Source organism: Mustela nigripes, chromosome 5 (genome assembly GCF_022355385.1).
Source record: "Mustela nigripes isolate SB6536 chromosome 5, MUSNIG.SB6536, whole genome shotgun sequence".
In the NCBI taxonomy this organism is placed as follows: Eukaryota; Metazoa; Chordata; class Mammalia; order Carnivora; family Mustelidae; genus Mustela; species Mustela nigripes.
The window spans coordinates 142,893,855-142,917,679 of record NC_081561.1 but is presented as its reverse complement, the minus strand read 5'-3'; the positions used below and the strand labels follow the sequence as shown (position 1 = coordinate 142,917,679).

General features: G+C 46.4%; 1 protein-coding gene across 3 annotated transcripts in view; it reads left to right on the top strand.

Moving 5' to 3' along the window:
• AGPAT4 (1-acylglycerol-3-phosphate O-acyltransferase 4) overlaps positions 1–23,825 on the top strand; it is a 117,418-nt gene that overhangs the window by 15,579 nt on the left and 78,014 nt on the right. For all 3 annotated transcript variants that reach the window (XM_059401395.1, XM_059401394.1, XM_059401393.1), the window contains exon 2: positions 19,466–19,730. In XM_059401395.1, coding sequence (XP_059257378.1) covers positions 19,553–19,730 — 178 coding nt within the window. In that variant the 5' untranslated portion in view covers positions 19,466–19,552. The remainder of the gene's footprint in view (positions 1–19,465; positions 19,731–23,825) is intronic.

Genomic DNA, 23,825 nt, shown 5'->3' with positions numbered 1-23,825 from the left:
TCCCTTTGCGTGTGCTTCTCACTTGTCCCCTTAGCCCCATGTGATCAGCAACCCATTTGCTGTTTCTGTAGTTTCTCCTTTAATGGGAGCTTCATGTCGATGGAATAATTCACTGTCTTGTGTTTTCTGTCTGGCTTCTGTCATCGAGCAGGGTTTTCTGAGACCTGTCCATGTGTTGCACGGCCCTGTAGTCTGTTCCTTTGTTTTGCTGAGCATTACTCCATCGTGCGGCTAGACCGCGTCTCATTTATTCACTCACCTGGTGAGGGATACGTGGTTTTCAGCATCCATCCAGGTTAAGTTTACCACTTTTATTCCTGATCCAAAGGACGGGTTAGAAATAAGTCACTTTTTCCTCACTACATCATCCCTACCCCCAGAATCCCACTTGAGAAACACGAGCATGCATAGGAAGGGCTTGGAGGAAGCAAGAGGCAAGCTGCATCCAGCCTTCCCCGGCCTTCAGCCTCTCTCTCTCTCAGATCAGTGCAGCAGGTGTTTGGAATTGGACGCTGTAGTTCAATCGAGTTAACAGCTCTGACTCTGGGGAAACAGCAAGTCCCTCCCACCTAAAACTAGACAATAGGGAACATACATTCCTGACTTCTGTCCCGACTCATTTGTCTTCCAGCCAAAAAAAATATAAAAATTTCAATGTTGCCCATTAACGAGCCCATTTTTTCTACTCAATTACTTATCTCTCCACTGGTTTCTCTAACTAAGTGAAACTTTTGGCAACTCACCAGATTTCGTTCACAAGCTCTTTCTGTAAGCATCTACCACGCACAGCCCTGTGCTGGCTCCTGGGGGATGGGGTAAGCCACCAGACACCGGCCCTGCCTCAGGGAGTGCTGCTCCTGGGAAGCATCGTCCGCTTCTGCTCCGTTTGGCTCTTGAAGGGCAGCTGACTTTATAGCTCCAGTAAAATCTCTTTCATATATTCGAGCCCTGAAATTTCATCAGAATTTAATCACAGTGAGTCTGCCCTAGGAAATATAGCCTATTATGTACTTTAGTGGGTCGCATTGATAGTAAGGAACATAAGCAGAGTTTTCAATGTCGGGTATTTAGAATCCTTGACCTACTGAAGGTTTTCTCCGAATCTTAAGCATAGAGCCTAATTACACTATATGGTGGCAATAGCTTCTCTTGGCCTGCATGCCTGCGGTTGATTGCCTCTGCTCTTTGAGACTGACTGGAAGACTTCGGGGGAGTAAATATCCTTAAAGCCTTTGCCTACAGGCTTCTCTTAGGATCGAAGGTGAAGTCCCATCCGACCTTTATTTATGGTCTAGGGTCACAGATATCATCCAGCTTAGGAAGATACAATCCACATTCTTGCAGCGTTCTGGTGAGCACTCCCATCATGCCCACAGACATGGCCACTGCCATCTTGTTCTGTTCCCTGGGTGAGGGGAGGGTGCCTTTTTTTTTTTTTTTTGCTGGCTGAAATTCCTCTCTAAGGACTTACCCATTCCTTTTTTCCCCCACAATGTCAAGACATGTGTGATTATATCACAAGTAGAGTGAAACTGACTATGTTTATGTTTTATCATCTGTAGGGCCAGGAGTTTGTTTTGTCTTTTTATTTATTTATTTTTAAGATTTTATTTATTTATTTGACAGACAGAGATTGCAAGTAGGCAGAGAGGCAGGCAGAGAGAGAGGAGGAAGCAGGCTCCCCACTGAGCAAAGAGCCTGATGCAGGGCTCAATCCCAGGACCCTGGGATCATGACTGAGCCGAAGGCAGCGGCTTAACCCACTGAGCCACTCAGGAGCCCTAGTTTGTTTTGCTTTTTAAAAAACAACTGTATGAGATAGAATTCATACCATAAAGCTCACCCATTCAAGTGGACAACTCAGTGGTTTGTGATCTCTTCTGAGTTGTGCAATCATCACCACGATCTACTTTTAGAACATTTCATCACCTCAAAAAAATTAAAAAATTAAAAAGTAAAGAAACCATACCCAGGGGCAGTCACTCCCCAATCCTCTCTTTTCCAGCCCAGGACAGCCACTAGGGCACCTTCTGTCTCTGTGATTTTGCCTATTCTGGATCTCTCATACACAGCACCATCCAGTATGTGGTCTTCTGTGACTGGTTTTTTCACCTGCTATAATGTTTTTGAGGTTCACCCATATTATCGCATGTATCAGTCATTCACTCCTTTTCGTGGCTGAGTAATGTTCCATTGTGTGGATACAACCGTTTTGTTTGTCCATGCCACAGTGGACAGACATTAGAGCTGTTTCCATCTTTTCACTATTATGAACAATACTGCTATGAACATTCACATACAGGTTTTGGGTAGACTTCATGTTTTCATTTCTTTGGGGTACATACTAGGACTGGAATTTGGGGATCATGTGGGAACTCCACTGAACATCTGGGAAACCAGAGCTGGTGCTTTTCATTCACTTCCTAAAATCTTTGGGAGCCTAAGGAAACAAGGGTATTTTGCATTGATGTCTCACACCTTCAAAGCCAAGTCCTTTTGGTATTCAGGCCTATCTCAAAATGTTATCAGAGACATGGTGCAGGAGAATGTTATGCGTGAGATACCACAGAGAAGGAATGAAGAAGAAACTGTCAGAAGGGCTGTTGGTACAGCTCAGGTAGTGGTGATTACGTGAGGTTTTATGATGGGAAACCAGGCTGTGTCCTGTCCAACCTGATGTGCTTCTGTACTGCCCTCAGGATAGTAAAAATTGCTGGGTGTGTTCAGCGGTGTGTGCCTTTTTCTTTTTCTTTCTTTTTTATTTTACTTTTATTTACTTTTCTTTTTCTTTTTTCTTTTTTTTTTTTTTTTTTAAATTTCAAGTCAGCTCCACGCCCAGCATGGGGTTTGAACTCATGACCCTGAGATTAAGAGTAGCTCTGTGTACTGAGCCAGCCAGGTGCCCCAGTGTGTGCCTTTCTCTGAACAGTTTTAAGACACCCGCTTTTTTGAGTTCAGGGATTGTATTTCCAGAATTCTCCCCTCTGCCAGGATTTTTTTCTTAGAAAGTAGGAAGTCCTGTGAAGAGCGTTATCTAAAACCAAGAAGCACTTGCTTTCTGTATTGAATCCATTTTTTGTTCTCTCATTTGAGTCAGTATTTACCGATCTTTAAGAATTAAATTACTGTTTGAATAAAGCTTAGATCAAGGATCAAAGGAGGAAGTCTCCAGCAATAAACCATTGCTAAACTAAACTTCGGTCTGTGGGAAGGGCCTGTTGAAATGGTACCTTGAAGTTTTGTAAGAATGTATTTCCCCCCATATTCCCTGATATTTAATTATTTATTACTCTGTACAGAGGAGGGACATAACCGTGAAAAAGGATAACCAGTGAATTTTCATATACATAAATTACCTTTTAATATTTTGTAGAATTTAAAACCAGTTGTCTTATTTTTCACCCCCAGTAGTTTTGTGGAGGAGATTGCTGGGAATGATAGAAAAGGAACCTGGAAGCCCAAACTAGACAAATCCTAGAACTTCCTTGAGCCTCCATTTCCTTATCTATAAAATGGGTACACTGATAAATCAGAGAGCGTTGCCAATACCAACTAATGTGCAACATACTTAAGTCTGAAAAGTATGATGCAAAAGTTTGAGTTTTTTGTTTGTTTTGTTTTGAACTAAAATACAATACCCAAGTACAGTAATGATTTACCCCAACACTCTTCTACCAGGAGTATTTACCAGCATAAAGAAGAAATTACTGTTTTCCATTATCTCTAACTGAGAACATCCTCTGGGGTGTTAATTGACCATTTTGAAAAGCAATTTGTTAATATCTGGGAAAGCTAAAGGTGTGCTGTTAGACTAATGTAGCAGTTCCAAGGCCAGTGGTCATTAATGCTCTTTAAGTCATACAAAAGAATTCTTTTCTGCACTTAGAACAACTGGATGCATAAAATTTCAAAAAATAGTGAGTGTAGAAAGGAAATAATAAAACGATTCAAATATTATTTATATACATTATTTACAACTAGAGACTTACATATTGTCTGTGAATACAGATACATAAACTAGAAAAATAGAGGCAGAAGAAAACACACGAATTTCAACCTCAGATTAGAGAAGTGACTTCAATTTCTAAAATAGGTTATTCCTTAAAACACACACACACACACACACACACACACAGCGGGGCACCTGGATGGCTCAGTCAGTTAAGCATCTGCCTTTGGCTCAGGTCATGATCTCAGGGTCCTGGGATCGAGCCCTACATCGGGCTCCCTGCTCAGTGGAGAACCTGCTTCTCCCTCTCCCTCTGCCATTCCTCTGACTTGCCATCTGGTTCACTCTCTTTGTCAAATAAATAAATAAAATCTTTTTAAAAAAACCCACAAAGCAAACATGACTAAACACCAATGAGGTAAAATATTTTGCATGTTTTGTGTATTTAAAATATTTCAGAAATTTTAAAAAGTTTGGTGGCTTATCATCCAGACTATTTCCTAAGCATAGAGTTATACTCCTCTTGTCTTACACGATTTGTTTCCTGCCATACATATTTTGGTTGATTGTGCATATTATAAACATCTTTTTGTCACCCAATATACTTTCTCGGTGTTCTTCCTGGCCCTCCTAAGTCTTTCTGTTACAGTGTAATTACTTGCTCAGAGAAGAATTTTTAGAGGAAACAAAACGGCTTGTGCTTCCTCTTAATATTTTACAATTATTTTCCATTTACTCATTTGTAATTCAAAGTGATTTCTCATTCTCTTCCGATATATTTGGTTCCTGACACTGAAGGAGCTCATAACCTAAAAGCAGAGGTAAAATTAAAGTCTGGTTTAATCAGGGCACAAAGAATCCATTGAGTTTCTTAAGCAATTCCTCAAAACTGGGCATTCACAATGTGGAACTTCAACTTACTATTTCCAAAAATGACCATCAAACAAGTGTCAGTTGGAAAGAAAATTCTCCCATCCTGGTGGACCTCATTCAGTCCCCAACTGCTGTCCATGACCCCCTTCAATTTTTCCTGTGCCCCAGGATGCCCTGAGCTTTGCCTGTGTCCCAGGAGGCTCTGTGGTTCTCTGTGTCCCAGGATACTCTGTGGTTTGCCTGTGTCCCAGGAGGCCCTGCAGTTTACCTGTGTCCCAGGATGCTCTGTGGTTTGCCTGTGTCCCAGGAGGCCCTGGAGTTCTTTGCCTATGTCCCAGGAGGCCCTGCGGTTCCCCATGTCCCTGGACTCCCTTTAGTGTTCCCTGTGCCTGAGGCTGTTGGTGCTTCAGCTGAAAGTGGCCCAGGGGTCTTGTGAGGCTTCGCTGTCCCCTCTGGTCTTGGATGCATTCCTGTTCTGGGTTCTTGAGATGCACCAGTTAAGACAAAGCTCCGCGCTGGGCTAGGATTTCCATTCCCTGATCTCTAGTGGGTAACGTGACCTTTTACAAATTTGAACTATTTTTCTTGTTGCAGAAACATCCCCTAGATAGATAAACACAATACTGAGCTAGCAGGACCCTTACAAGCACTGAGAGGAATTCTGGGATCCTGGAATGGGAGAAGTATGGCCCAGGCAGTGACTTCGGCCTCCGTCTTGGTTTCCCTCATCCCTGTCTGAGATTATGTTGGCATGGATGTAGCTCCACAGTAGAGCTTCCCGGTTTCCTATGGAATCGTAACGAGGGATTGGTAAAGGCTGGTCTGTGATAGGCAGTACGATTTGCTGCCTCTGAGAGAGAAAACAGATTCTGGTCGAGGGCCAGGGAAGAAGGAGCGCTCCGAGGTTTGTCCCTACACGGCGTGATGGAGCCAGTCACCTGACTCTCGATGGCCCGCGTTTCACCTCTATGATGAGCAGTTGGAGTTGGCCCCTGTAGTTCATTAATTCTCTGTTGGTTGGTATTGAAGGGTTGGAGTTACAGTGTGAGCTAAAGGAATAGGGAGGCTCTTTCACTAAATGCCTTGGATACAACCGGTTCAGTATTTGGAAACAAGTCCGTTGAGATCTTCATGGATTATCACAGCCAAAAATAAATGTCAGATCAAATAGTTAAGAATAAAAGTTAGTTATGGAAAAGCAATGACCTATGTTTTCTGCAGGGTGGAAACTAAGGATTGAAGGATGCATTTTCTAACTCGAACTTCATGAAAGAAATCACAGTTCTTCATAATAATCTAAAGCTCCAATGAGCTAAAAATAAGAGCAGGCAAACTGAGAAAAATGGCCATTCTAAATGGACTAGGAAAGACGTTATTCTATTTAATATATGAAGAGCTCATGAAAATCAATATGCAAGAGATCAATGGGCAGTAGATAAAAAGGAAAGTCAGGAAGAAAAAGCAATAGTTTAATGAATGTTAAAAATATCTAACTTTACTTGTCACCCTGAAAAATGCAGATTAAAACAATGAGACATACATTTAATGAAGAGTGAGTCTCGTTTTCCTTGTTCTTAAGTGAGAATTCTTCTTTTTGACAGGCGTTTGAGGAAATGAGTATTTTTGTATTTTGCTGGAAGAATGTAAATAACTACAAACCTTCTGGGAATGGATTTGGTAATACTTACCGGATACCCCTTACACTGCTCCGTGAACCCAGAAATCCTACCCAGGCTAAGGAAATAACGGAAAAAAACAGAAGAAAAGTTACTCCCCAAATGATTAATCATTGCTTTATTTATTATTAAAAAAGGCAAAAAGAAGTCTAAACAGATAACAGTGAGGCAGTAAGATAATAAATAACTGAAGAGTTATTTTGTGATAAATGGACGTTGAAAATTATCTCACTGAAGCGGAAGAAAAGGACATATGAAGTTGATTCAGCCTAAGAGCTCAACTGTATTTAAAAACAAAAAGCCTTCTGCAATGGTTGTACCTAGCAAAGAGAAAAAAAACATAAAAAGTCTATGCATTCACCAAAGACACTGTCTTTGATGGTTATAGGTGCTAAAATTTCTATATTTTAGAATTTTACAAATTTTCTATAATGAGTGTGAATTACTGTTATGATCAGGGAAAGGGGAGAGATTATCTTTATAAAAATATTCCAAGACTATGACTCAGTGACTTACATAGTATAATTTTCTTTACTTTTACCAGGTTTGTGTTTTATTTTATATTTGTATTCTTATTTTTTTTTTAGATTCGTATTTTAATAAAAGAGTCTTTGTTTAAAACCAAACCTAACCAAACAAACAAAAAACCATTCCACTCTGGTCCCAACCAATATCTGAGCTCCCCTGAGGAGGTTTAAGCAGGTAATTTGCTTTCATTTTAGTTGTTTTCATGTCAGTTTGATATATGGCTTCATGCAGTTTTAGCATTTGTAGATGGGGATTCTGTGCTCATTACACAACGTGATGACTTAGGGAGGTATCATGGGGGTTATCTACATGGCTTTTGCAAGGAGAATAAATTGTTAGGTCACCTGCCCTGTGCTTTCTGTAATGGGAAAGAAACCTAGGACAGTGTCAGTTCATACTGTCGCTTTTGCATTTTGCTTTTGACGATCCAGAGTTATTGCTATGAAGATCAAATTATATGAGGTCATCTAGAGGTGCAGACTGGACCAACATTTATTGAGCATCTATTTATTCCTGTAAGAAATGAATGGGGTGGGGGTTCATCCTGGGCTGGGAAATCTTACTCAGTATGTGCTGTAGTTTGTCGAGCATAGTTCTGACCCACATAAGACACAGAGAGGTGGGGTGCGTGTCTGGGTGGCTCAATGGGTTAAAACCTCTGCCTTCGGCTCGGGTCATGATCCCAGGGTCCTGGAATCGAGGCCCGCATCGGGCTCTCTGCTCAGCGGGGAGCCTCCTTCTTGCTTCCTCTCTCTCTGCCTGCCTCTCTGCCTGCTTGTGATCTCTGTCTGTCAAATAAATAAATAAAAAATCTTTATTAAAAAAAAAAAAAAAAAGACACAGATTGAGGGCTGGAGAGAATCCCCTGCCCTTACCTTCAGAAGCCTAATGCAATGGTATAAAGTTAGAACAAGACATATGAATTAATGAATCTTTAACTGAATGGATGAACCAGTAGCTTCATGGGCAACCTAATGAATGAATAAAGCCATCAATGGGTTAATGAATGTTTGCTCAGATCCAAGAATACCTGTCCCGGGTTCTACCTCATGGAAGTTGAAAAGAACATCACTGCTCTCACCAAGCAGAAGAAGAAAAAAACAGAGAAGAGGCTGTGTTTCGCGGTTGATCGCTGCTGTTATTTAATGAAACTTTTCGAGGAATAGTCCGTCCGTAATGACCCCAAAAGCACTGTTCCTGTCTGAACACTTCAATATTCTGTGGTCGTATTTCAGACCTCTCTAGCAACAAGGATACTGTAAGTCAACTTATTTTGGGCCCTCACAGCCAGCAGTTCTGTCTTCGATAAATGATTCATGTCAGGAAAGCATTTGAGTGCATTTCTTTTCTAATAAGTCTCTCTTCAGGTCCATTATGCATGAATCAAGTCAGGGAAATTGCCTGGGATCATTGGCATCCCTTTATGAAAATCAAAGGATGGAAGATTTAAAATCTAGCCTTATTGATCTCCCACCTTCCACATACTCTTTACCAGGAAAGGAAGAATGGGCAGCAACAGGGCCTCCCAGAACCCAAGGGTCAAGGATGCTTAAAGACCAGTGAGGAGGACAGAGAGGGATCCAGCAGAGTAAGGAGCCCACTCACTGGTGCCCGAGGCACAGAAGAAAAAGGCCACTTGCTTATTTCACCCAAAATTGGTTCCCCCAAGTGGACCCTCCTGGAGCCCTCCCCCGATACACACGACGAACCCCAGTGATAATGACAGAGCCAGCGGACTGCCTCCTCTAAGCCCTACTCCCTGGTCGAAACCCCAGGGTATTAACGCTGTGGCCGTTTCTACGAATCCCAAGCACCATCGTGGATGCAGTGGGGAGAAGCAGCCCCACTTCCCATTTTCTGAGCCACAAACTTGAGTGCGACAGAGCCCGTGCACACGCCTTACCTCACTGAACTCTCCCACCGCCCTTATTTACGGTCCGTGGTCACATCCCACGGACAGATGGGGAAGCTGGCACTGTGGGAGGCCGAGCGGCCAAGCCGAGGTGTTCACGTGGGTGGTCCGGAGTCCAACGCAGACCAAGTCAACACTGGTGCTTCCCTCTCTCTACTTCCGTCTTTGACAGCCGCTGAACTCCTGAGGGCTCTAATCCAGCTGATACAAGCCGATGCAGGAGAAGCTCCCAATCATCGTAGAGCCCCCTCGTCTGGGTGCAAACAGACTAGGTGAGCTGTTGTGTGGAAGAGAATCCTACGTCCATGTGGTTTTGTTCCATAGCCTTCAGGCTTCGGCGACTACCACGTCACATCTTCTCGGCCTTATCACTTCATATCTAATGCTTGGAGCAACTTTACTGGAAAATCAATGCCAGACAATGGGCTTGGCTATCTCTGGTGGGTCAGTACCCCTATCCCACGGTCTCCTGGCCTGGCCACTTCCAGACCATGTGGGGTTGTTTGGCCAAACTGGAGCCTGCTTAAAGGTGAGAGCTCCTAAATACTGACAAGATTAGGGTTGTACCCCTACCCCGATGGGTATTGAGAATGAAAACATTAAATTATAAAATACGTGTCAGGAAATTTCCAACGAAGTTTTAGGTTGGGCTGTAAGTCTTCTTTTAAAGGCTTTTCGTTATTTGTTTTTGATTGATTTTTGAGTAGGCACCGTGATTCGCTGGTGACCTAAGTTGCACCGTAAGTTGGCCCCAACCTCACCTTGCTCAGAAGTCAGCCCCCTGAAAACTGCTTCCTGGTGGATACAGACATACCTTTCATCTGCTTATTCTTAACTTATTCCATATCTCCAGGAAAGTACTGGCATGTTCAGAGGGCACCAGGACGATCGTGGTCTTGATCTTATTAACACTGCTTTTTATTTCTCTTCAGCGACATAAAGAAAGGCAAAAGTCCGTATCATGAGTTCAACTTCTTTCTCCCATACAGTTGAGAGAGCTAAGGAACTAAAGAGGGCCTCAGAATCAATGGTTTTGAATGACGATCTTACCTGAGGACAGGAATGGGGACAAAATCAATTAAGACTCGTGAGTCGACTTTGGGGGGCGTCTTACAACTCACTTCACCTCAGGGTCATCCTGGATTGTGTGGATGACAGAAAAGGTCCAGACAAGGACTCATTAAAACAAACAGAAGAGGGGGGACTGGCTGGCTCAGTGGTAGAGCGGGCAACTCTTGGTCTCGGGGCGTGTAAGTTCAAGCCCCATGTTGGGTGTAGAGATTGCTTAAAACTAACAGAAGAAACTTCGAGAACCACAGTGGAAAGATTAGTAAGACAAGATGGTAGATGCTTTGGGGTCACGGGCAAAGCAGCTGAAGGGGAAGGAGACGCGCCAGGCAGCCTGGGCACACCGGCCGGCTTGAACTAAGGAGCTCCTTCCCGCCGGCGGAGCTGGGCGCGCTCTTCTGTGCGATCTGCGTGTAAGCGTGGCCCACTCCTGGAAGGCGTGGATTGTTACCTCCATCTCACACACACACACAGACTGAGGCGAGATGAGAAGCCCAAGGTCACGCAGTCAGAAAGTGGGGATTTAAACCCAGCGTCTGCCCACAGAGCGGCTCCGTGGCTGGCTTGGCCACGCCGCTTGTCACGGCCCGCGTGGGAAGGAGAGAAGTGGGCACCGTGAGACCGCAGGCCTGACCACGTTGCCTTGGTGACGGGAGGACTAGAGTAGGAGGTGGTTTATATACTGAATAAAGCTCTCTTTTTTGTGTTTTGGTGCCAGCTGGTGCTGCATCTGCCTCACGCCTGCTTCTGTAGGCCCAGAGCTGGTCCCGGGCCATTTCCCCACTCGGAGAGGCCTGAGGGGATACGTGCCCAGGAGAGCCTCAGCTTCCACGTATTTCCACACGTGTCCCCCCCCGTAGGTGTGTCACTGACCAGCAGCCGCCACCCCGCAGCGGCAGCCGTGGAAGAGAGACACCAATTTCCATGCAAACGGATCCATCCTGCCTCCCTTCCATATTTAATACGGGATTAATAAGCTTTCCTTATTAACTGGAATATTCTTACTCAAAGCAGGAATGTCGATGCTTCCCCGTTGGGAAGATTATTGCCTTCATTTCACCTCTGTTTTTGGTTTCCTGGTACTGGACTTTCGGGAAACTTCCAGAAATTGAACATCATGTAACAAGGCATTTTCCACGGAGTCCCCAGCAAAATAGTTCGCACACTCTGGGCTGTCACGAAGGTGGCCGGCCGGGGGTTTCCCTGAGACGGCACGCGCGCCGTGAGGTCAGAGCCCCCCGCGGCCCTGTGACCGCGGGAAAGCTGGACTGGGGTTTAGAAAGGTCCGACATGGCTCCGGAAAGAGGGTGTGACTGAGGCTGTGGGGGGACCGACCGGCTGGGAGGTCGCTCGCACCTCAGGGTCACCCCAACGTCCAGAATGGGACCGTGAATTGAAATATGACACGGTGTTCTGAAGGCCCAAGTTCATGGGAAGCCTCGCTACCTCGGGCTTCCTGGGTCCAAAGCAGCATCGTAGCGGTCAGAGCCTGAGCCTGAGTCTCAGACATTTACTTACTCTTTGAACTTTACACGCTCCGTAGTCTAACTAACCCCATTTCCTCTTCTGTAAAATGGGGGAACAGTGACTCCCCTATGGGCTTTTGTCACAGGGAATGACGTTATGTGTGTAGAACAGTGGTGTGCGGGTTCCGTTGCACCGGTTACTACTCAGAAAATCTCCTGTTTGCCTCTGGACGTTTTCACCTCATACTAGTTACAGCTACAAAAGGCCTTAGAGAGTATCTGATTTAAATTCCTTCCATCTCTGTTCTCCAGACAGAGAAAGTTGCCTAGGTTATCCATCGGTGTTTGCCTCTGAGTCTTGGTCTTCTTGGATTAGATAGAAAACCTCTTCAGAATGTCTTTTTCTCATAGAAGCTACTCAGAACCAACTATGAAATATAAACTTAGACGCCTCGATTTCCTATAGACTGAAGTTTTTGTCATCCTAAAATTAGACTTCGGGGCCAGAGGCTTTGGGTTATGGTTCAGAGGATGGAAGAAAAGCGCTGAGCATGATTGACGACTTCTTCGGAGCTTGGTTTGGTTTAATGGACATCCTGTACGGGCCAGGGACGTCGGACAGAGGACTGGGCCATCAAATTTTAACAGAAGCTAATTGTAATCGGCTTCTGCCAAACCATGTGATGAGGATGATTTCTTTAGCTGAGCGCTATTTCAGTTAGAGCTGGTCCCAGAGACAGTTACATTTGGTCTAGAACCCTTTCTCTCCTGTCTTGTTTTGGGACTTGAGCCAATCTAAGTCTCAGGAATCCAAAAACTAAATTTATCCTTGTTTGTCAGGACCAAGTGCTAAGTGTCTGCCTCAGGCTTCCACAAGTTAGTCGCTGCCCTCTTGGGGATCTCTACGAAATTCGTTCAGCCTCACGGAGAAGGTGGGATCTGACGGTTCCAAGAGCAGAACACGCCTCACTCATTTTCCCTGGGCCTGCATCCGTGTCCCTCTCCTCCGGGGCCGCCGGCGGGCCCGGGCATTCTCTGCCTTGCCAACCGATAGTACTGGTGCGGAGACGAACTCACCAGCTGACCCCATGCTTGCTTAGTCCACGCTGCTCTCTGCCGTCCCCGTGGTTTTTCTTTTCTTTTCATCTGGTCAGTCGAGCCCCTTTGAGAGCCCCTCTGTGCAGGAGCTCAGGAAGAGGGAAGGAGCCGGATCCCCTGAATGAGGAGACCCCATTGAAATAACGGGAAACTCGGGTGGGTGAGGGCATCGGTTTTCTGTACGAGAACCAGAGATGGTTCGATCTGTAAAGGATGTCAGAGGTCACCTACTCAATTTCTTCCTAAGGAGGAAGATGTTGAAAGAGTCAGGCCAAGCCCAGACTCCAGGTTGGCTGACTTGTCTGAGTGTGTGTGTGTGTGTGTGTGTGTGTGTGTGTGAGGGGGTGTGGGGGGGGGGGGTTGTGGGGGAGGGGGCGTATACATAAAACCACTGCTGTTAGTGTTTTCCCAAGGCTTTCTTTGCTTCCAGTACTTTTTCTATACTTGATTTTAAAGTTGTGAACCATATATATATGTATATATATAAATGCTGGGTCCTTTATCTCATAATAGCATATTGAAAATACACTCGTTTTACTACAAACCTATTATAGTGATACTTATTCAACCGTGTGGGTTTCCCATCATTCACTTTATTGTTTCCTCATGTTGGAAATATAAGCAGTTTCTAATTTTAGGTGCTTATAAATCATGCTTGCTGAAGATCTTCGGGCAGAGAGAATTTTTCTAAAAGTTAATTTTGTTTTTAAGAGAGTTTTCTCAGAAGCCGCGTTACCAGATGAAGCGGTGTGGAGATGTGTAAGGTCGCTCTAAAAAGCCCGCGTGGTGGTTCTCACACTGAGGCTAGGAGCCCCGCGTGACCTGTCTCTTTCAGCATGGGGTCTTAGTATTTTCCTTTGGAATGTAAAAAATAGGTTTTGGTTTGTTGTCTTAGTATTTCCAAAATCTTTTCTCTCTTTTCTGTTTTGTGACCTGTTCTGGGGTTTGGAGTTAAAAGAGCCTAAATAAGGGGTTGTTTTGATTTCGGCGATGATGCTAAGTTGGTCGTGGCTATTATTTTAGCAATTCACTTGGACTGATCTCTTTGGAAGAAAGTCCTGCTTCTTCTAAAACCCCGACCTGGTTCAGTGCCGTATGTACATGCAGCAAACAAGCCAGCCCTTCAGACACACGCGAGCGCAGGAGCTAATCCCCTTTCTCTCTTCCCGAGTGTAACTGAAGGTCCTGTTTATTTCATAGTTTTGGAATAGGGACGAAGGCCGACTCTGTCAGTCTTAACTAAGGGTCTCCTGTTTGTCGCCTGATTGAATGCTTTCGGTGGAGGTTCTCTGTGTCTATTTGGAGGACGATGCAGTTTGAATTCTCTCGTGGGGACATTCCGAGCTTTCTTTATTTGCTTATGTTTCCACTGGAGGAGGTCAGCGGCCAATGGCACCATCTGCTTGACCACACAGAACTCGCTTCGGGAGTCCCTGGGAGCGGAGCTAGGCAGCTGTGGGCAGGGCTGCGGCTCTGCGTCCGCTCACTTCCCGGTGAGAGACAGCCCCGAGCTTGCACTTTCTCTTGTTCTGAGGGCCACTTCTTCATGCCTGCAAGGATTGTTCCAGAGTTAAGAAGGTAAAGACTACGGGAGCTTTTGTGAACGCATCGTTTCCCGTGTCTGAGTCACTCGTGGAAAAGGAGAGGTTAGAATGAAAACAGCTGGGGGAGGAAATGTTTTAACACACTTGAAGGTAAATGAAAGAAAATGTCAGGCTCTGGAAATGTAGTGAGAGAAAAACTAAGTCGATTTCTCTCTCCCTGCTTTCCCAGGAATGCCAGAGTAATACATCGTAGCGGCCCCCCGGCTCCTTATTTTCTTGCAACCATGGAAAAATTCTCCCATTATTTGGGCGCTCCCTGTGTTCAGGCGCTCTGCTAAGGGTTTGACGTTCGTTTGGAATGTAAAAAATAGGTCTTGGTTTTTTGCTCAGTACTTACATTTCTGGATGAGCCTTGATCGTCACAGCAACCTCGAGTTGATTTCACCCACAAGAGAGTGATTTCTGGATTTCCAGCCGGAGCTGCCTGACTCGAAAGGTCCCCTGAGCCTTTCCTGGTCTCTAATGGTTGTGCTGTGTGGCCTTTCCCAAGCGCCTGTGCCTGCATGCAGGGTGGCCTCCGGTGGCCTCCACGTTGCAGAATTTCTCTTGTCTGTGGCTCTTGGACTGGATTATCACCTCTGCCCTCCCCTGCCGGGGGCCTGCCAACACTCCTGTTCTTTCTCCTCAAGTCTGCGAATGATATGCTTGTTCTCCACCAGCCACCTGTGGTTTCTCCCCTCGTGCACCACCTGTGTCCATCATCTGACCACATCTAACCGCAAGGCAGGCTGGGAAGGGGGTCCATCCACCTCTCTGCCCCGGGAAGGGGAAGATCTCCTTCTCATTAGTGAAAAGAGTGATCGGTAGAGGAGAAAAAAGAAACCACCATAATTCTTCTGCCAGAAACTAGCCACTATTAATAGATGGCTATGACTATAGAAATAGATGGAGATGTGAATGATATAAATATACACATTATTATTTTACAGACCGGAATCATGCTTCTCTGTTAGCCGTTTTCACTCAGTATATTACATTCTTCAAAGGCCTGGACTCGCTGGTTTAATGTGTCTGTCGCATAGTTGGTTCACGGTCACTCGGCATCCCCCGTGTGTAACCCCTAGGTCTCTCCCGTCCTTGTATGAACGACCTTTTTAGGTTTTAGGTCCTGGTGGTACACAAGGAGCCTCCTTCCACTGAATAAGGAGCCTCCTCCAACATTAATGACAGATGTTTCAAGCAGCTGGGAACCAATTTAACATAGACTCAGGGGTAACCATGTGCCCTGAAGGACTGCCAGAGACTTTGTCCAATGATGAGTTAGATTCCAAATCTGCTAAACCCTCCGTGGCTGGGAAGTAACGGTAATTTGGAGTGACCCATTCCCCTTGAACCCATTACAAACCCTGGTAACAGGAGCTTTTCATCTATATTTAAAACGCTGGCTCAGTAATTTTCAGATGATGTGTATTAAGCTCATGGGTCAGACTTGACCTTCGGAAAAATTCAAATAATGTATACAGATTGGTTTCCTGGCATTTTTTCTTTCCTGTTCTCTGTGCTTTCCTTTAAAATGTCGTGTGTCAGCAGTCCCTCGTCAATGTCCCCCTCACTCCCCAGACTGTGATTGGCTTGAGCTTTAATATCTGGCAAGTGCTCCCCGCTTCTGTTCTCACCCACAACCAACTTGTGCTTCAAGCCCTGATCACGTCATTTCTTCCCTCTGTCCCCTCCTCACACCTGACCTGTGTTGGTCTCTTGCGGCCGGATTTCACTTGTGCACAAGCCAGTAGTGTTGGGCTTGAAGTCTACACCTGCCGTGCCTGGAGCCGGCGCTCAGGGCCGGCGGGCGAGTGCCGGGCGCGCCGGCTCGGACTCTTCATTGTGTAAGAAGCCACGACAGATAACGGGCACTTGGCTTCCTCACGGCTGCCCTTGATGATAAGAAATATCTCTGCTCACAGAAACAGGACAGGGCAACAGCTGCGTGGTTATTTGTTGGTTTGTAAACTCCATCGATCGTTGCTCTCATCGCCTGAAAAATTAAGCTCTTTGTCACTTCCTTGCTTCATATCAACGACAGAAGTGACTTCGCTGGGAAGGTTCTCCCCCTAACATTCCCGGTAGTTACCAATCCAAGAGGGAAAGAGGCGAACTATTTTAAAATATTTTCAGTCTACCTGCGTTCGCCCCTGGAAAAATCTTTATACCATCTTTTCTCCATATGGCACTAAATTGGCTGATGACCACATTCCAGAAAAGGTTCTTCTATTCAATGCAAGTAGAGTGATTCCCCCAGACTTCCATCTGGAATGAACTTAAGACTACGACACATATTCACCCAGCAGACGCCTCCTTAAATAATTTAGCCTCGTGTCTCTTTTGCTAATCAGTCCTAGGACGAAGCCAGTAAAATTGTTTAATAACCTCATGGCACTGCTAATCTTTCCTTTTTTAGGCAATTCCTTGGCTAGTCCTATATTTTGCTCTCGCCTATACAATTGAGAATCAGTTTAAGTTAAAAAAAAAAAAAAAAAGAAAGAAAGAAAGAAAGAAAAGCAATAATTTCCATGGAATCCTTTCTTTTTTTTTTAAAGTTTTTATTTATTTGTCAGCGAGAGAGGGAGTGTGCATAAGCAGGGGGCGGGGCAGAGGGAGAAGCAGGCTCCCCACTGAGCCAGGGGCCTGATGTGGGACTCAATCCCAGGACCCTAAGATCATGACCTAAGCTGAAGGCAGATGTTACCTGACTGAGCCCCCCAGGGTCCCACCTCCCTGGAACCTTGATCCCTCTTTATTGATAGAGAAAGAGAGACTCAGAAGAGTGAATTTACCCGAAGATCCATGACCAGTAAGAGGTATGGCAGAACTTCAAACTCAGACAGCTGAACCCACACTTAGCTGCCACCACACCAATCTAGGAAGGGGGTTTGAGGAAGTGCGGGCAGAACCAAACCACCCAAACCCACCTGCCTGTGATTCCCCTGAACCATCACGGGTATGGCATTAGAGTCCCCCTCCATGAGACGCTAGTAAGGGTTTTACTCAGGGGCATGGTGGTCCCTTGTCTTTTACAAGGAAAAAAAAAATCTTACATTTCCTTTTTAACACCCTACTCCTGTCTGGACACCGAGGAAGACTGCATTTTATCCCCTGCCTTTCCAATGCCAGTTGACTTCCTTTTCTTAGTGTTAAGTCAGCACACAGAGGATTTGCCGAATATTCCACCAATCCTAGAGCCCAGAATCCTAGTGAGGAACCATCCTTCTTCTGGCCAGATTGTATGGAAGCTTTTAGTAGCTAATGTAGGGACAGTGAATAAAGCACATGAATATTCAACATCATCCTATCGCTGCTGCCGAACTGTAAAGCAATGTGCATCATTCCTCTTTCTGTGGCTCCTCGAAGTCAAGTGCATGGAGAGTGGGCTGCCAGCTTAATGCCTACTCATTCGCGAGAGGCAGGGTGTGTTAGAACAGGGTGTGTCTGAAAGAGCTGGGCAACCTGGAGATGTCTGTGGGACGTGCCACCTGGGAAAGGTCAGAGATGTGGTGCATCAGTCTCTGCAGGGGCCTGGCTTTGTGCCTGAGAGCAGGCCTTCTGGGAGAGTGGGGTGTCTCAGCGGAGGCAGGCCTAAGGTTAGTTTTCATTTCCCCCCATCAGAAATGTATGGAAGCTATGCATGAGTACTGTGTACCTTCCAGACTATCTAAGCAAGTGTAAATGTTCTGGAAGAACATACCTTATGTCTGTTCTCCTGCCCAAGACTATCTTCAAAACCAGTCTGGATGGCCAGACACAAGCCCCATTCCGCACTTGGAGCTCACTTGTGATTCTGAACTTCAGTGAAGGCTGTGCTAATTTTTGTGTTTGGGGTCATCTCTGGGCTGCTCTGTACAGCCCAACAGGACATCCCCCACCCCCGGTTCACACCCCAGGAGCAAAGCAGCCCAAGCAGGTGCACAAGAAAGAACTCAGGAGTAAAACTGAGAGCTACGATTAGTTATGGTCTGTGACAACTATAGGCAAATCACCCAACCCATGAGTCATCTCAGATTCTTATTCTGAAAAATGGGATAATAATAATACTCATTATTCACAGGATTAATGGGAGGCTTAAAGTGGTAAAGTAGATGTGAAATTATTACATAGATTCTTTTGTGTTATTAATAAAGACTGCAGGGAAGTCCAGGGTCTTCCAGCTATGACCGTACAGAGTTCATCCTAAAGCTCGAGCTCATTTCTGGGCAAGTTTGCAGTGCGATTCTGCTTGTAGGGGCATGAGGCTGTGATGCCTGACCACTCAGCTTTATTTATTTTCCCACCAGAGTATCTGCACCTCCTGCCTTTGCACTTTTTCCCCAGGCTCGATTCGCCACACCATGAAGTCATATCATTATGCCATTTTGGGGTTGGAGACTGAGTCTGGTTGCTAGGCGTGTTTCGAGTTTCTTTCTGATTTTAGAATATGTACACGTGTGTGTGTGCACACGCCTGTGTGAGAGTGTGTGTGTATGTGTGTGTGTGTGTGCATGTGTGTGTCAGGGGGTGGGGTGGTTGGGGGTGGTTCTCTTGCCTTCATCGTTGGTTATTTGTGTCGGCCCGTATCGCAGAGTCCCTTCCTTACCCACCTCCGTTAAAGTGTCCCACCTGTATAGATACATTTTTTTCAAATTAAGCGCCAACTATGTGCCAATGATTGTTCCAATGGTTGGGGAGAAAATGATGATTGCCAAGGTAATTGTGTCCCCAGGAGAAGTGACAGTGCAGTGCGGGAAGGCAAACAACTGGACGAGCGCCCGGAGAGGACACCCCGTGGCATGCTAGTGCAGGGACTTCGGGAGGGAGCACCCACGCCAGGGACCACCCCCATCTCACGCAGGCCAGGCTTGCCAGGAGAAGAGACGTGGTGGGCGCGGGACCTGGGGGATGGGAAGTGGAAGCGGGTGGCGGAGGGTGTTCAAGCAGCGATGCAGCAGGAGGGAAGGCCCAGAAACACAGCCGCTGCTGTGAGCCCCAGGGACAGGGGCCGGCCCAGTGGCGGAGCCGGAGGACTCCGGAGAAGCTGTGGAACCCTGGCCAAGTGGCTTGACCTCTAGGGTCTCAGTTCCCCCCTCTAATAGCAGCAACTACCTCACAGGGCGTTGGACGATTAAAGGAACTATTCATTTTTAAGGGCTGACACTGGGCCTGACCTGAGTGAGCTCCATGTAAATCCTGAATACAAATAAACCAGCTCACGTACAAGATGTTGAAGCTTTAGAGCATCTTTTTAAGAGTTACTTTTTTTTTTCCTGACTCTAAAAGCACAGACAGTTTTTTGTAACATGTATCATTGGTTTGTGTTCTAGACGCTGTCCCGAGTGCTGGGCCTTTTTCCCCTCTGGAAGGATTCCGCTGCAAGTATTTATTTGTCGGGATAAAAGCAACCGCGCGCCATGGACCTCATCGGGTTGCTGAAGTCTCAGTTCCTGTGCCACCTCGTCTTCTGTTACGTGTTCATCGCCTCGGGGCTCATAGTCAACACCATCCAGCTCTTCACTCTCCTCCTCTGGCCCGTCAACAAGCAGCTCTTCAGGAAGATCAACTGCAGACTGTCCTACTGCGTCTCCAGCCGTAAGAGCTGTCGCGCGTTCTCTGTTTGTGTCCTCCCTGGTGCGGGGTCAGACGTGGGGCTTCGAGGCCCCCCCCCCCCCCCGGGCTTGCCCTGGGTCCTCAGCCGCTTCTCGCTCTTTTCTCGTTTGTTTTGGGTTTGAGATGACTGTGTTGTCCTCACTCTGAGCCAAATTATTTTCTCAGCGTGTCATGTCCGTAGCCCACCATTCGGTTCAGGCCCGGAGGGGTGATCTCCCGTGGCAGGTACACGGGTGTTCTGTCTCTGGGTTGGTAGTCTTCCCCCTCCGAAGCAATCAGCGTGAACAACTCCTTGGTTACTCTCTCGGAAACAGCATCCGTGTGTGTAAGGGGATGGCTACGTATGTGTGGCTCTTACGTGTGGACACGAACGCAGGCGGGTCTCTGAGTGTCTGTCTAGACCCATGATACATACTCGTATTCTTTAAAACGAAATGACAATATAACATAGTGTTCTCTTTCTTGCATCTTTTCTTTACCTCTTTATTTTGAGAGAACTGTAGATGGATGTGGGATTGCAAGAAATAGCACAGATGGCTGCCGTCTACCGTCGGGCCAGCTGTCCCCAGTGGGAGGGAACCCCTTGCATCCCGCCAGGATGACGTCCCAATAAGAAAACCGACACTGACACAATCCACCAGCCCGAGTTAGATGTGTCCATTTTTATATACATGGATTGTGTGTGTGTGTGTGTGTGTGTGTGTGTGTGTGTGTGTGATTACGCTAGACTACTTTAAACATGACTCATTCTCCTGGCCTGAATTTTAAAACCGAAATGAAAAGGAATAAATCAGAATATTGGGAATGCCCAGAGATGGATTTTGTGGTGGATTGGCCTTAACTTTCCCCTAGTCTCAACAGTAGAGAATGCAGTAGGTCATTACCAATTACAGATGTAGGTATGAGTGTAATAAAAAATATGAGATCTTTCAAATCAAGCAATTTAAAAATCTCAGCTCTGTGACATTATGCCAAGAGTCCGAAATTATTGGTATCTTTCTGAAGCCCTTTAAATGAAACAATCAAATTTGAATTTGAATCACAACAATACAAGCTGCAAACGATTATCCAAATGGATTGCTACTGATCCAATCAATTATTTTTTAAACTTCGAGATACTAACTTGTGAGGAAAAAAATATGATAGAAACATCCTTACTCATGGTTTCTCTCACCAACCCAGAACTCGCACATACGTCTGAGGCTCTTTCTGATGTGGTGTCAGTGCTGACCCCCTATGTTAGTGTGTTTTACACAAATACGTCTTGAAAATATTCCCAAGATCATCGAGGCAAGTTATAACTGAAACAGGAATCTTTCTTCCATGTGTCTATGCATGTCAGGTGCACAGACAGCCATTCAAGGCAAGAGTACGTAATGCAAGTTTCTTTGTCATACACCGTACTCTCACATGGGTCTGCCATACTTAGGCATCTGGAAAAGGGTCAATTGTCAGAGCAGGGCAGAGGCTGTAGGAGGTGGCCTGGGCCTAAATTGTAGCTGTGTGAAGAGAGAAGAGTTTGCATAGTCAAGGGAAGGTGCTGATCGTCTTACATTTACCTTCCTATTTTTAAAAAATATTTCATTTATTTATTTGCCAGAGAGAGAGAGACAGAGAGAGCACAAGCAGGGGTGGGGGGCAGGGCAGAGGCAGAAGCAGGCTCCCTGCTGAGCAAGGAGCCCCAGGTGGGACTCGATCCCAGGACCCTGAGATCATGACCTGAGCTAAAGGCGGAGGCTAACCCACTGAGCACCCCAGGTGTCCCATACCTTTCAATTTCGAGTGGCTTTTTATACTCCAGCAAATCGGTATCTACTTAAACAACATTTAACAAAGCAAAGCTGATTGCGCTTTTCACTGAAACCCGTAATTATGTGATTTGTACACACCTATGAGATTCCAAAATCTGTCAGTTTGCAATTTGAAATCAAGTCTGTTAGCTCTGTCCTAACCCCAGCCAAGTTTCAACTAGGTGGTTCAGAACTGGGTTTCTCATTTGGAGTCCAGGAGTAAGAGGGAGAGGTAGAATTCGGGATCAGAGTTCCCAAGAATTTTGCTTGTAGTGGAGAGTGAGGACACACCAAGGTTACGGGTAGGATCATGTCAAATTCTTCTGAGGCTGCTTCTGGTGGAAATTCAGATGGGCAACAGAGTCAGAAAGCAAAACGGATTTTTATCCATCACAAACTGATCAGGTTATTGTAAAATAATTCCAAATGAAACTTGGGAACTAAGCATCCAAGACTGGCAGCACGTGCCCACACGGGCCGCCTCATGGGAAGGGCCGGCAGCACGTCTACCCGCGGGCAGCTCCCTCAGGTCCACCCGCGGTGGTCTGTGCCCACGGCCCCAGAGCAGAGCTCCCACGGGCCATCTGAGCAGCCACGGAGCTGTTCTATAGCCGTGGGACCAGAGAAGGGAAGGAGCAGTCCCGGCTCCCGGGAAGTGAGCAGGCGGGGGAAGGGCAGGTGATGCCACCTGCGCTCGGCTTGTGGGCACCTCACTGTAGTGAGTCCCGTGCAAAGTCGGGGCTCATCCTATTCCCAGCTTCTCTTTACCTGTTGCCCTAACACGTGCTGCACAGCAAAGCTGCTCCTCTTTCCCCATTCACGTGCCGTCTGTGGTTGGTCGCTTTCTTTATTACCTGAGTGCTTTGCGACGACGACGACAGAGGACATGTAACAGACAGGCCGCTGGCCGGTGATGGTCACAGGCTGTGGGTCGCGGGCTCCTCGGCAGCCTGGACGAAGAGATGGCCAGGTTCCTTCTGTGGCTTCTCCCTCCTCCTCTCTCTCACTTGAGATGAAAACTGTTCGTGGGGTTGAATTGTGTGTTCTGGGGTGTGAATCACTCTAAAGCTTAGAAAGCCAGCAGCAGCCATCATTCGCCACTGATATTTTAAGAAAAAGGCAGAATAAGTTGTTTCCTGGAGACTCAGACCGCCCTTCCCATTCACATGTTACTAATAGGGCTCTATCCTCATCCTGTTCTCTTCCAATGTTTGTTAAGAGCTTGGTGTTGTACCAGCTAAATCCAAAGGAGTCAGCAGCCCTGGTGTGGTGAAGCCGGCCTGGGCAAGGCCACGCTGATGTGAGTGACATGTAGAGACAAAATGCAGCCAAGACAGCTCCTTTACCAGCAAGACACACAGCACCGAGCATTTCATTCTGGACGCTGGGACCAACATCAGGCATCCCACTTGGAAAGCGTATTTAATCTGGATGGCTGGGTTTGGGGTGGTTGCTTTAGTTTACTGCCGCATAGATTTGGAGGCAGGAAAGGCAAAGACAGCAGGACCGCTGGGTGAGGACGGGCAGGGCGGAGCCAGCCTGGCAAGGGGAGGAGCCGGAAGAAAGGGACATGGGGAAGCCCAGCAAGGAGCAGAATTGAATTACGTTTCCTTTGCACAGGATGTGCCTTTTAGTAAGAGATGGCCAGGACCGGCTGGCTTGTTTTTCTTCCCCTCTGACACCGCAGGTTAAAAAACAAACCAGAAAGATGAAAAGAACCTATTAATGGCAGAGTTTTTAAAAGGGGCCGGGGTGGAGGTCAGGGAGGACTGCCGATGACCTTCATGATCCAGCCAGGAAAGGGCTGCTGCTAACACAAAGACCCCCCGCCGTCCCCACCCCAACCCCGGTGCCTTGCTGCCAAGTTCCCTGTTGCTGCTGACGCGCTGTGTGGCTGAGCTGCCCTGTTGAATCCTCCGGGCTGCGATACTCATGGTTTTCAGTGTGTGTCCGATGCACAGCTCCAGGGGCAAGACTGCCTGGTGGCGAGGGGGCAGCGGACATGTGGAGTGCCAAGACGCAAAAGAAAACATCTGCCTTCCTGCTTACAGCCTGCCTCTTCTTTCTTCCCATTAGGGCAGGTAATTCCTTGGATAGGTAACTTCAAAACATGAACTATATTTGAATAAACAGGATGGGGTGGAATGGCCCAGGATGCCAAGGTTTTTCTGATAATGGGTCTAAATGTTTTGTTTTTGCACTTGGGAAGATGTTTCCTCCGTCTTCAACACCCCTGGCTCTGCCCCTGACTTGGTTATCGGCCACTTTACTAATAGTTGCCAGTATT